The sequence below is a fragment of the Amaranthus tricolor genome, chromosome 5 (assembly GCF_026212465.1).
Source record: "Amaranthus tricolor cultivar Red isolate AtriRed21 chromosome 5, ASM2621246v1, whole genome shotgun sequence".
Classification (NCBI taxonomy): domain Eukaryota; kingdom Viridiplantae; phylum Streptophyta; class Magnoliopsida; order Caryophyllales; family Amaranthaceae; genus Amaranthus; species Amaranthus tricolor.
The window spans coordinates 22,911,987-22,926,647 of NC_080051.1; the positions used below are offsets into that span (position 1 = coordinate 22,911,987).

At 29.7% G+C, this 14,661-nt stretch overlaps 1 protein-coding gene across 1 annotated transcript; it reads right to left on the reverse strand.

The window, feature by feature from the left end:
- Window positions 1-2,364: 2,364 nt before the first annotated feature.
- Window positions 2,365-3,873, reverse strand: LOC130813807 (protein LURP-one-related 11-like). Its single transcript, XM_057679695.1, has 3 exons — window positions 3,486-3,873; window positions 3,156-3,386; window positions 2,365-2,696 (listed from the first exon to the last, which is right to left on the reverse strand). The coding sequence occupies exons 1-3, from the start codon at window positions 3,789-3,791 to the stop codon at window positions 2,562-2,564; spliced, it is 672 nt and encodes a 223-aa protein (XP_057535678.1). The 5' UTR covers window positions 3,792-3,873; the 3' UTR covers window positions 2,365-2,561.
- Window positions 3,874-14,661: the final 10,788 nt, after the last annotated feature.

Consider the following 14,661-nt stretch of genomic DNA (forward strand, 5'->3'; position numbering starts at 1 on the left):
AAATTGGAAAACTGCACCTAATGAGCCTTGTAATTGTTTCGCTGTTAATAACCGCGAACAAAAAAGCTTGATAAAAAATTGTCAAAATCTTTATTCGTTGTTACTAGCACCGAACAAAGACTTTGACTTTTAGACCAAGCTTCTTTGTTCGCTATTAGTAACAGCGAACAACCCGAATCTATGCTTTGGGCAAAAAGTGCTTATTTTGGGAATTAAGTTTAAAAGTTACTTAGTTTTTGAATATTTTATATTAATTTGCTTATTCTTTTCAAATTTTCTTATATATATGGGCTAAATAGTCCAATACATACAAATTAAAGAGGAAATAAGAATGTGGCTTCTTGTTTTTAAGGTTGTCTCTCTAAGAAACGGTCTCTCACAAGAATAACTGTCGATTTTAACATTCAAAATAACATGTTAAAAATTAAACAAGTAACACAAAATCTTGTATGCGGTGGTTGTACGTGCGACAGTGTGAACGACCCAATGAAAATTTTTTGAGCAAATACAAGTCTTAAAATACTTATTTCAAGACTTAAAATGTCACTTTTAATTCTTAAAACCTCAGCTTCAACTTTTAATCTTCCTTATCCAAAGCCTTAATTTTATTTTTTAGGGAAATTATCAATGATACCTCTGAGTTTTGGCATTTTCTTAATAGTACCCCTATGTTTTTTATTATCAATGACAATGATACCCTTGTATTATTGAGCGTCTTACAATCATAACTTTTTTTTTAACTTTTTCCGTCAAAAATCGTTAACTTTCTTTTATGTTTTAAATTGAAAAATAAAAGAAAAGGAAATAAAGTTAACGGTTTTTAACGGAAAAAGTTAAAAAAAAAGGTTACAATTGTAAGACACTCAATCATACGAGGGTACCATTGATAATGAAAAAAAAACTTGGGAGTATCATTGATAAAGTGTCAAAACTCAAGGATACCATTGATAATTTCCCTATTTTTTAAGTACATACTCTAACCATTAAATCACTCATTCTAAGACTCAAATTGTCAATTCCAACTCTTAAAATCCATATTCCAAGTTTCAATATTTCTTCTACAAAGACTTAACTTTATTTTTTATCGTACCTTCTTTAATATTTAAAATGTCCATTTCAAGGCTTAATATCTCATCCCTACTTCAAGCCTTAATTTTCCTTCACCAATGATTAAAATGACTATATCAAAACTTAAAATGTCCACCAATGGTTAAAATGATTACTTCAAAACTTAAAATGTCAACTCAAAAGGTTTAAAGTTATCAATTTTAAGATTTAAATGTGTATTCTAATGTCTGAAGTGTCTCTTCCAATTTTAAAATGACAGCTCAAAAAATTATTTAAAAAAAATTCATTTATTTTTTATTTTTTGTGCTCGGATTTACGAAAATGAGTTGGACATGTGAGTGATTGTAAGTATGCGGCTGCTTCACATGAGATTCACTGAACAACTAAAGTGATTATATTAAGTTTGAAAGTAAATATTTCAATTTATTTAGTTTGATTATTTAAATTAATTTAAGACTTTCTCACCACGAGACTGCATAGTAGCTAGGTGAGCCGTGAGCCTAAGATAGGCTATGGGTGAGGTTTGGAGGGAAAGAGAATGCTAAGGTCAAGCTAGTAGAAAGTAAAGCAAGCAATACGCAAGGATGTGGCCGTTGTGGTTGGGGTTTTGGGTGAGAATGTTGGTTGTTTGGCTTGGGATGTCAAGTGAACAGTTGATATGAAGGTGGAGGAGTCATAATCATGTTTGAGGAATTGGTGATGGCTTGAAAAGAAGATGGGTTTGATGTTGTTATAGAGAAGTTCTTTGTTTAATTATTAATCATGTAGGTCCTCAAAGCTTAATTATTGGAGTGTCTTAATTATAGATAGCATTAATAACGGGTTGAAATACATAATCATGTCCAAAATCTTTCACATCACGGTCAATTAGGTTATTACAAGAAATGTAATGACCAAGAAGCGATAATTAACCACCAACAATTTTTGAGTTTTTTAATATATTTAGCGATAGAAACTAAAGGATATGGAATGAAAGTTATTCATCGATTTTATCTTTCGTTTATATTGTCTTACTGGAGACCCTAAAGATTTGGACAATAATGGAGATTGGAGATTTGTACATTGATAGTGAATGGAGGATAGCATAATGGAGATTGTTGGGATAAAATGAAAAAAAAAAATAAAAAAATTTAGAGTGCCAGTTGAAAACTACTCAATTGAATTTATTTCTAGTTGATGTATACAATAGGTATGATTATTCATGAATAATTAAAATTAAATTCAATTTCGATTTAAACTTAGACAAAACTACAAAAGGCTTTTGCGAATAAAGGTATGTATAAACTTTTTCATGTATATCATAGTAAAATTTTTTGAGACAACTAATTAAAGTTGTCTTCTAAACAACAGCCTAATAAATAAAAACATAAAAAAAAAAAAGAAAAAGAGCAAGAATATCTACAATCGGATCAAAACCCCAAAACAATGGGACTATATATTTGTAGTTACAAAAATGTAAAAAAAAAAAAGAAAAAAAAGCCTTAATATACAAATCATATTCTACTATGAATGAGATTATATGCAACCATAAGTCCCATAATTAAGGAGGGATCAATATTAGGCTCAATCACTAATGTAAGCACATCATTTCCCAAAACTACCCCTCCTATTGACTGCTTTCTCTTCACCTGCAAACAACACAAAAAATAACAAAACACATGATTAGTCATTACTCATTACTCATTAGATAATAATACATCAATTAATGTCGGCATAATAATCACCATTTTATTTAAATTATTATTCTTGTTTTTTAAACAATAATTGAGAATCATTAATTATTCTAGTGATCGTAAATTTTTTTTTTCACCCCTAAAATAGAAGTTTGATTATCATCAGTCATCAATCACGTTATAAAAAAAAATTATAAGTGCGAGATTTTCTGGCCTTTCCTAATAAAAAAATAGTTATTTTTGTGAGATACCATCTATCGATGAAACGAGCTCAAAACAAGAGCTTATATATTAATAATTGTATTGGTTGGACTATTAGGCCCATGTATAAAGAACGTCTCACGTAATACCTTCTCACATAAGATTTTATAAATAAAAAAGTAATTAAAGGAAAACACTCGATCAAAATCTCACCTCTGCAATGAGGCCACCCAATCTATCAACAATCTTACAAGATGTAAGTTCACTTTTTCCCTTCACAATCTTGAATGCAGGAGATTTTTTGTCATGATACAAATTCACAACAACTTCACAATTGAAGGGCATTTGGGGAATTTTCCAACTTTTTCTAACTTGAAACCACCATGAAGCTCCGTTCTTCTTGTCATCTCTATATCCATCCCAACGTGCTAACAATCTAAATTTCTACAAAAATATTCCACAAACAAAAAAACTATAAATATAAATAATGAAACATCGCCATCTTAAATGTGAAAATACAATAATACCCTTTTGTATTCATACCTTCCTAAGGATTGTCAAGAGGACATGGCCTTTAGAATCCATGAGGTAAACTTGATCACAACATTTAGAAGAATAGTTATCAACCCTATATATAACTTGTCCTTTCGAATCGAAAACGGTACAACCTTTACCTCCTAGAATAAGTGATTTCATCCAAATTGTGAAGATTTCTCTTTGTGTATTAGAAGTAGAAGAGGAAGAGGAAGAGGAAGAGGAAGAATGAGGATCATGAGATGTTGAAGGTTGATCTAGACTTAAGGGTGTTTGTGATGGTGTTGCTAAATGGTGAGGATGAATTTTTGACATTTTTTAAAACAAAGTTTTAAGTTGGGTGTAAAAGTTTGAACAAGTAAAGAAAAAAAAACAAGAGCTAGGTTTGAGATTTGGTGAGAATTTAGTTTGTGTGGTGAGGGCTTTTTATATGGGTGTTAAAGTTTTAAAGTGACCTAATTATCTAAGTCAAAATATTAGTTTAAGATATCTAGTTTTTATGGTGGAGGTTGCTATAGGAGGTAATGGGACTTTGAGGGTTGTAAAAAGGTAGTTAATTGGTAACTTGGTAGTGCATGAGAAAGTTAAATTAGTTAAAGCCTTCTATGATACTTCCTCCATTTTGTTATGGCTATCCATAAATACACAAAGCCAATTAAAAAATGAATTTTAGAAGTAAGTGAGGTATTAATAACTTTTTTAAAAATATTGTAAAATGATAATGATAGAATTAGAAATAGGTAAAAAACATTTCATTGAATTTTTTTATAAAAAAATTCAATGACTAAAATCATATATTAATATAATATTAAGAATTTATCATAATTGAGGAATGGATTTTATCGCAGTGGAAAAACAGTATTGCTTTGCCCATGTAGGGTCATACGTTCGATTTTCATCAAAATCTTCTCTTCTCTCAAAAAAGAGTTTACAATGATTAAAATAACTATCTTACTCCCACAATCATCCGAGCAAAAAAAATGAAAAATATTAAATAGAAGTAGAATTTAACGAAACAGTACTCCTTTCATTTTTTATCTTCTTATTTGTAATTTGGGAAGAAACCAAGATAAATAATATTTACATATAATAGTTACCATATAAGTTGAATAAAATAATGTAAAAATATAAAACTTTTATTGATTTAATTAAGTGTAAGTGTATTGATGTCATTAAATTTCATTAGGTGTATTTCAAGTAGGGAATTAACATGTAAGTTAATTTCTATATATAAATTAGAGTATAAATTATTGAATAATGTACTCGACTTTTATTAATATACTAAAATAGAATAATTTTACAAATGGAGAATATGAGAAGAATAAAAGAAAACAAAATAAATATAAAATATTAACAAAACATTAAAAATAATCGAAGAAAACATGAACCACAAACAAATAGAAGTATATTTTAAGAATAATTTATGCAATTGACAAACTCAAAACGAGTTCTACGAAAGAAGTCAATTTATAAGGGAATACTAAAGAGATCACCTCATGAAAGTAACTTGTTTTGAAAGTATTCTTATAAAGAACACTCATGGAGATGTACGGGACTACGGTATGTTTATTTGGCAATGAAAATGGAAGTTTTAGGATTAAAAAATGTTAATTTTAAACATTAATAACCAAACATTGACATTAGTAACCGGCATTTGAGAATATAAATTAAACAAATCAACTAATGATAAGAATATTCTAGAAATGAGGAATTAATCCACCAATATTTTTTTATTTCTAATTTCTTTCCACCACAATCCTAAAAAAAATTTATTATCAAAGAAAGTTTTAATTAGTCAATTTGGAATAACATTAAGCAATAATATCATTTAGAATATTACCTCCTTAATTATTAGGATAATAAATTAAGATGATTGATAGATGCTCTTAATTCCGGCCTATGCCAAATCTTCATTTTCATTTTCCAAAGTTTATTGGCTCTTAATTACTTTGGTACCCCTAATTGTGCATTTCATTTATTAGGACCAAATTCTTACAAACATGCCATTAGCGAATACATTTTTGTTTAGTTTAGTTGGGTTTATTGTCAATGTCAGCATATAATCGGGAAAACATGAGGTGCACAAATTCTTAAGCCGAGGAGATATCAATCCAAAATCATACGATAATAAGAGAAAGGACTCCAATGACTTATAAAGTGCGCATACCATCTTAACCCAGCACCCCACCCCTCACATGCGAACCTCCGTCAAGTTTGCATGTGGGAGTAATCAATTACGGTAAGAATGTTATTTTTTCGGACCCACCATTTTAATTATTGATCGAACTAATTAGTTTTGATACCATTTAAGTTTAGCTGGACTTATTGTGAATGTCTGCATATAATCGGAAAAACACGAGATGCACACAATTCATAAGCCAAGAGATATCATCCCAAAATCATATGGCAATGTAAGAAATGAGTCCAATGATTTATAAAATATGCACAATATTTTTAATTTATCGATATGGAATAAATCATCCCAATAATTTTCAACAATGATCCATCAAAGTTGGATTTTGCTATGATCAAAACTTTGGAGTCCGACTAAGGTTGTATTTGAAGTAGGGTGAGAATCGCAGTAAGGACAAAGCCCTAATATAAAGCATGATTTCATTTTATGTGCGATGAAAAATAGTTTTAGTTGATTTATATGTATTTTATTATGCTGGATTTTTGGCTTTAGAAATGCTAATAATACTATTTTGCAATAATTTTAGCAACTTTGGTATGATATAATTTTATTTTATGTATAAGTTTGGTATTATTAAACTTGCTCTTAAACCATTAAAATCTTATAAATTTGTTTTTCACTCTCACTAGGGATAGTAGACTCCACTATCTTTTACGCCTAATTTGATTAATACGATATTAAAAGATGATAAAAAATAATGGTAATTAATTTTGGTATAATTTTTGATTTTATTTACTATGTCATTATAATTTACAATAGATTAGATTCAAAGAACAAAAGAATAAAAAATTATTATTCGAAATAGCCCTTTAAAAGACTTCAACATAACCAAGAAATTAAAAGTAGTGGCATCATTGTATTAAGCTAGCAAATTAGTTTTTAAAAATATTTATCTAGCTAGGATCAGAGGTCTAGTTCCAAAGCTTAATGGGCTAATGGCAGGCGCCCATTCAGTAATTAATTAATTAATAAGATCTTTGCTCTTTGTCTTTTAGTAGCCAACCTTTTACCAATGGTCTTAACACGGTTGTAGTCTCATTGTCGTATGAACTTTGCTAAAAGTATATTTCTTGTACAAATTGAAAAAAATATATATATATATATATGTAAAAAATGTATATGGTATATAAAATTAATAGAAATATATGGATGTGATAAAAAATAAGTTAAATGTGCGGAAGAGAATCGATAAAAAAGTATATATTATATCCAAAAATAAAAATGTAGCAAAATTTATAGACGAATTAAAACGAAAATAATTTAAAACCCTATGAGACCGAAGAAGTATAATAAATCTAAACTTTACCCCTAAAATAGGTTAATTAAGCTAGCCAACAGTCCACCAACTAACGAAAAGTATACACTTAACCGAATATTACAGAATAATATAAATTATGTGGACAAGAATGTATCAACAAATTAACCAAATAGAAAGATAATTAATTACTAAACTAATCATAATTATCATCATTAGCATTTAGCATAGGTGTGGTTTTTGTTTTACGCTAAGGTGTGATACATGTAAGCATCCATGCAAAATATTATATTTTAAAGTAGCCAAGGAGATTTTTTATGATAGAAAATTATTTAATTAAAATGATAGCTACGTTGCCTTCTTGACCTCTTCTTGGTAGTAATTAAAAAATTAGCCAAGGATAATCATAGAGAATTATAATATAAGCAAAGGCGGTCGATTGCTTAATTAATAGATGAGGGTCTTAATCTTATCAAACTTCGTATTATACAATGTGGGTGATCCACTATTGAAATGAGGAATTCAAGTCACTATATATAGAAATTGGAAATTGGGTATGTAATAATTAAGAAAGAAAAAAGTTCTAATCATAGGTTTACTTCTGTTCCAATAGCATTTTTGTGTAATGCACCATGATTTTTTTTTAAGATTACGTACTCGTGTCCATGTGTTTGTGTTAGATGTGGATTAAAGCTTCAAATTTTTCTATATATAGTGTATTTGTTATCTAGTTTTAGGCCTGTATTTTTAAGTTTTCGTGATATTAAATTTAGTGACATTAAAAATGTCATTGATTTATATTTTTAGCGTAATTATTGTTGGTTTTATTTTAAGTTTCATTATAAAATCTATAGTAGCATTTGTGAGAAATAAACTATATTTTATGTCGCGAAAAGGCTTAGTGTGATTTTTTATTATACTGCTAAAGGGTCTAATAAATGTTACTAAATCTACTATACATACGAACAGTAATTCGATCTATTGACATTTAAATTAAATATCACTAAATATATCCCACTAAAAGCATAGTGTATCATAATATTAATGATGTATTCGTAAATATGTAGAATTTTAATTTTTTTACAATAAAAATATATACACTTTGTAATCTTTTTATGTATCCTTTCTAAGTGTTATATGTACCCTTTTACGCTACTTATATGTTTTCACAGGTTAGAATTAACATAAGGTTGGTTAACAATAATAGTTTTAATGTGTAGGAAATTACCATAATTTATAATGGTTAGATTAAATAATCATAATCATAGTTATAACTTTGATAACAGTTGGGTGTTTAACATGTATTATTTACCTTGAATTATAGTAAGAGTTAAATATATGAACATCGGACTAAGAGAGAAGTATCCGCGCAATTTAAAAGAAGTCAAAGACTCAAGATCAACCTGTCAAACATGCAAGTATCGTACTATAAGACAACCTTAAAATTTAAAACTCCACGCACCTTTTCTTATATCTTCATTTCAAATGTTTTGAATATAATTACACCTTAATAATTTAAACTAAACTAAATTATTGAATAAAATTTATTTCAGTCCGAGACTAATAATACTCTTATCGTTTCAAATTCAAGTGATCGTAATCGTTCATATGCATGAACACTGAAAAATAATGTTTTCTTCAATCATATTCAAATATTTGTAATTAGTAGGCTAATTTGTATTTATTTTAAGGAGCATAATTAATAGATCATACGTACCTAACTGATGTTGTCTATACTCCACTTGCATTGTGTACTTTAGCAGCCTAAAACTACTGAACTTCAGATGTCTTTTCATAAATTAAAAAGAGATTGATTACTTTGATTGTTGTTAAAATTGCGATTCTGATCTACGATTTTATGATTTTATGATTCAAAAATAATTGTGCGATTTGAATTGTAGGTAGAATCTTAAAGTTATATAATCTTATGATTCTAATTGGAATAAAATTTTTAGATGTAGAATCATAATACGATTCTACGATCTTACGATTTAACGGTCCGATTCTATTAATTTAGTATTAATTATTATTAATTTTTATTAAGTACCATTTTTCACTAATTTCTTTCACTTATATAAATAAATTTCAAATGTATCATCATGAAAACTTTTAAAAAATAAATTTCTTAATCAGTTGAAGATTTAAACTACTTATTAAAAAGTTTTCATTCTTAAAAATAAAGTCAAAGAAACTTTAATTCATAAATTTAGACTTTTAAAATGGATAATAATGATAAGATACTATATATTTTAATATATTCAAGTTTATTTGTAGAATTGTACAATTCTATGATTCGATTCTACCTCTATAAACGATTCTAAGTAGAATTCCGATTTTAACAACTTTGATTACTTCAGAATATCACTATTCACTAATAACAATTAGTGTTAGAGTATAAAACATATCCTGGGGCTTCAACCAAAAGCTTAAGTTGACTTGGTTCCTTGACATAGTATCAAAGCTAATCTTTTGTTGAAAATACTTCACATGTGAGACAAGATCCCACATCGATAAAGTAGTGGGTTGTTGACTTGCATATATATTGGGTGAGCTTATCTTCCTACTACCATATGGTTTTAGGAAACAATGAACCTCACCAAGTATATGTGTAAGTCAACGCTCTTGACCCGTGGGTTTGTGGGCTCGAGCCCACGGGTGTCCCATGTCCACACGAGTAGGTCATGGTGAGATTATGTGACGAATTGTCACGGCCTAATATGGTATCAGAGCCGAAGGTGGTTCCTGGTATGATGTGGCTCATATGTGAGGGGAAGTGTTGGAAATACTTCACATGTGAGACAAGATCCCACATCAATAAAATAGTGGTTTGTTGACTAGCATATATATATTGGGTGAGCTAATCTTCCTATTACCATATAGTTTTGGGAAACAATGAACCTCACCAAGTGTATGTGCAAATCAATGCTCTTGATCCGTGGGTTTGTGAGCCCAAGCCCAGGGGTGTCCCATATCCACACAAGTGGGCCACGGTGAGATTATGTGACGAATTGTCATAATAATTAGGGAATAATCCATGCATTAATAACTCTTATAATTGAGATACATATTTTGGGCAGGGTTTTTGAGGGTGTGCGATGTGATTGACCGCACAGGTCCTTCTTTCTCCCGTATATAAAAAAGTTAATCAGAAAAGAAATATGTTAAGTTTAATAATAAAATAAATATTTTTATTATAAATAAGGCACAAAATAAAAGTTTTGCATAGGGCCCCCAAATTTTTCAAGACAGTTCTGATTTTAGGGCCTCCGCTAAAAGTTTTGTCAAGGAACCAACTCAACCAAATATTTAAGCTGATGATTGAGGCCCCAGTATATGTTATATGCTCTAACACGCCTTCGACCCCTTACACGAGAACTCAGATACAACACATGTATTCCTTATACCTGGCGCTGAATATTCCACTTTAAATGAGGGTGCTTGAGATTCAAACATGTAACCTCTTATTGTAACACCCCGGCCTCTCGGATCGTCGGTGACTACTCATGAACACTGTAGACTGGCCTCACAGACCAACACAAGTCTTTCCAGCGCACTTTGGCCTCACTTGTGCACGCCCGGAAAAACTTTCCATGAGGTCACCCATCCTAAGATTGCTCCCCACCAAGCACGCTTAACTGTAGAGTTCTTAGCAAATGGGTTCCCATGAAAAGAAGAAGCACCTTGTTAATATGAGTAGTCTATCAATCTCTTTTCAAGATAAATCTAGGGTATTACACTTATCATACTCGATTCTGATACCATATTAAAAAATCTATTCAAACACTAAATTTAAGTTTATGATTAAAGCCCATCACATATTATATAACTAACACTTATAATTAATGGCATACTCTTAAACAACATAACCAGCCAAACCAAGCCAACAAAGCAACAGCAAATCAAATAATGAACAAAATCTTGTAAAAAATCCGGTGTACAGGCCATGCCAAAGAACACAACCCCACCCTAAGCCAATTGGTTCACTCCTTGCATCAGATCATGATCAATTATCAAAATCTGATTATGCTTTATTCAAAACAAAATTAAGATTTGGAAGATCCACTAGCTACTAATAATAATCATATTAGACAAATTAATTACTCCCCATTTTAAAATATATGTATAGAGGTGTAAATTCGGGTGTTAGGGCGCAAGCTTCAGATATAATTGTTAGAGTATATATATCTTGGGCCTCGACCATAAGTTTATGGTTGAGGCTCCATGATATGTTATATACTCTAACATGCCCCCTCATATGAGTGTCTTGTGGGTTAGAAATGTAGATACATCGCATGCCCTCCTTATATCTGACGTTGAATATTCTATTTTAAATAAGGGTTGGTTGAGCTTTGAACCCGTGATCTTCTGTCACGTTGGCTTTCTGATACCATATCAACTAACGATGTCAATCAAAAGCTTATTTTGAATCTTATATGTATGTATGTATATATTGACAATTTGATTTACTTTTCATATATGGATTATTTCAGGTCAAAACAAGTCGTACTCAATTTCGATTAATCAGATCAATTAACCACTTTATAATTTAAGTATATAATTACGTCATCTTTCTACAATCTACTTGATTTGTTTGGATTACGTATTTGATAAATAGTTAGGATTACTTAAACTCATGCAACTAGGCAATGCATGACCCAACTTTTCAAACCTCAACTAAAATTATACTTCTTTTGGCCAAACTTTTTGATCTTTAGCTAATTATATATACATTTTGTGTTATAGAAACATCATACTTAAGTACAAAGTATTAAAGCAAAATTATCATAACAATACTAGGGGTACTAAATATATCATTTAATGTTTATAATTAGTAAATACGTGATATGTATTATGTCACATATAAGCAAGTGTTTTGTCTACTAGATTGACAAATTTTATTTTTAAAGTTGCTATTTAATTTTGATCAGGTCTTACAATATTAAGTTTTCCATTCTATAGGATGCTCATCTTATTAAAAAAAATTAAATTTTAAAAAAAATGATAAGTAGGTATGTAGAAGTATTTGGCTAGCTCTACGGATACGTTAAGGGCAATGTTAGTAATTAGTATGATAGAGTTTGTACGGTCCAATAATAATGTCTCTTAAATGAGATTCGGAAACCAATAGGACTAAAAATCAAAGGGTATTACTAAATATCGTCACCTTTTTCATTTTATCGTCACCCTGTATATAATGAATTTCTAAGATTGCCTCTGCATAATTTTTGAACTTAAAAACTGTAACATCTCTCTAAAACTCTCTAAAAACACTATGTTAACTTAAAACAAGTTAAAAGTGTAAATCGAATAACAATGGCGAACCAAAACGAGCATGATAACGATTCGGTAAGTAATTAATCGATTCGAAATTTTTCAAAAAAAAAAAAAATTTCCAGATCCCCAGTCGCACTTTTTGTGCGACCCCTCCACTTGGGGGGGTTTTGGAATTTTTTTTTAATTTTTTTTGAAAAATTAATTCTTTTTTATTTATTATAATTATTTTTTGAGTTAGTATAATTTATTAAATATTATAGTAAATTATTTTATTTTATCATATATTTATATATATTTATGTTTACTTAAATTATTTATTTATGTTATTTTAATTTATTTTATTTTATATATGTATTTTATTTAGTAAAATTTTCTATTTCATATTTTTGTATTGATATTATTAATATATTGAAATTTGAATTATTAAACTATTGATATTGTTAATATATTAAATAGTTTAATCTTTTAATTATTATGAATAAATTTATATTTGCAGGACTTTGAAAACTTAGGGGATAATGTAGATTACTCTGATAGATTTGTACCGATAGAAAATTTGATTTTGTAGATGATTTACATGCTTGGGCTGATGAGATAGCACTAAGAATTGGTTTTCAATTTACATGTGCTTCATATAAACAAAAGAAAGGACGTTTTAGAGTGAGTTTGTACTTAAGATGTCACCGGTAATATAAGGGGTGATTTGCATAACTTAGACAATGCTGCCCGACCTGGTTCCAAAAGTAGGGCTTGTGAGTGTAAACTTATGATTTTAGGAAGTAGTCGTAAACCAGGGGAAAGACCTTGGACAGTAAGAGTGTTTCCTGGCGAAAAAGAAATACATAACCACCCGTTCTTGGTGTACAGAGATGGTCAAATAAGAGTAAATTGAATGACTGTCGATATTAGGCAGCACATACGAGATCTCAGTGCAACTGGCATGCAACCAGCGTTTATAATGACTTCAATTGGAAGAAATTTTCCTGATTTTTTTGCTAGTATGAATCAAATTTATAATGTAAGACAGGCAATAAGGAGAGAAGAGATGGATGGTAGGACTCCTCTTCAACACTGTCTTTATATGGCCACAGAGCATAATTATGTAGTTTGGACAGACTTGGATAGTGAGGGGCAGTTGAGTAGATTATTGATTGCAAATCCTACATCTATGCAAATGATACGTTCATGGCCCCATGTTGTGTTGATAGACACATTGTACAAAACTAATAAGCAAAAGTGGCCCTTTTGCGATATAATTGGAATGACGTCAACCAATCACAACTTATTGGTTGCGTTCTGTTTGATGCGAGATGAGGCGGTTGTGTCTTATTCTTGGGTGTTGGAGAGGTTGAGGGATATTTACGGCAGAGTTCAGACGCCTAACGTAATCGTAACGGATCGAGAAGAGGGTTTGTCTGCAGCTATTCGTGTCTTTCCAGGTAAACAGGTTTTAATGTTTGATTATTGTCGATCTATATATATATATATATATATATATATATATATATATATATATATATATATATATATATATATATATATATATATATATATATATATATATATATATATATATATATATATATATATATATATATATATATATATATATATGTATATATATATATATATATATATATATATATATATATGTATATATATATATATATATATATATATATATATATATATATATATATATATATATATATATATATATATATATATATATATATATATATATATATATATATATATATCTCAATTAATTTTAAATTTCTGTTTAATGCAGATGTACGACATTTATTATGCGTATGACATATTGGCAATGACGTGGAGAACATGGTCGAAAAATTGTGCGGCGGCAAGAGAAATCAATAGGGGCAGATATTCAGGCAAACAAAATGGAACCCCTTGGTTAACAGTCTGACGATCCCTGAATTTGAAAATAGGTGGGAAGGGATTGTGTCTACTTGGTTGATTAGGAATAGGAGGGTCGTGCAATATTTGGCTGGAACATGGATTTTTTACAAAGAGAAATTTATGCGTGCGTGGACGAATGACTGTTTGCACTTAGGTAACAGACTACCAGTAAAGTTGAAAGCTAACACTCTTCCTTCAAGTACTAACTGGGTAACGGTAATAGCTCATTTGATACCCTCTTTAAAAGAGCACACGCACAGATAATGAATCAACAATCGAGGATAAGACAAGCTCTGTAGGAATCTATGAATTCGATTTCAAGGACGTCGCGACTTAATTTTTTGAGACCGTTGTATCGTCATGTTTCCATATTTGCCTTGGAACAATTAGTGATGGAGCACAACCGGATGTTAAACTTGGGGATTTATGTTTTTGACAAATGCGATTGTGTACTTCAAAGAACCCACGGATTACCCTGCGCATGTTACTATTACTTGTCAATTAGGTCTCATGGTTCGTTGTAATTGGACGATATACAT

What these genes read in the sequence shown, in the direction of transcription:
- LOC130813807 (XM_057679695.1), bottom strand. Translation starts at nt 3,791, where the DNA reads ATGTCAAAAATTCATCCTCACCATTTAGCAACACCATCACAAACACCC. An exon ending in TCTTGACAATCCTTAGGAAG is followed by an intron (nt 3,387 to 3,485) that starts GTATGAATACAA and finishes ATATTTTTGTAG; the next exon opens with AAATTTAGATTGTTAGCACG. An exon ending in TGGGTGGCCTCATTGCAGAG is followed by an intron (nt 2,697 to 3,155) that starts GTGAGATTTTGA and finishes TGTTGTTTGCAG; the next exon opens with GTGAAGAGAAAGCAGTCAAT.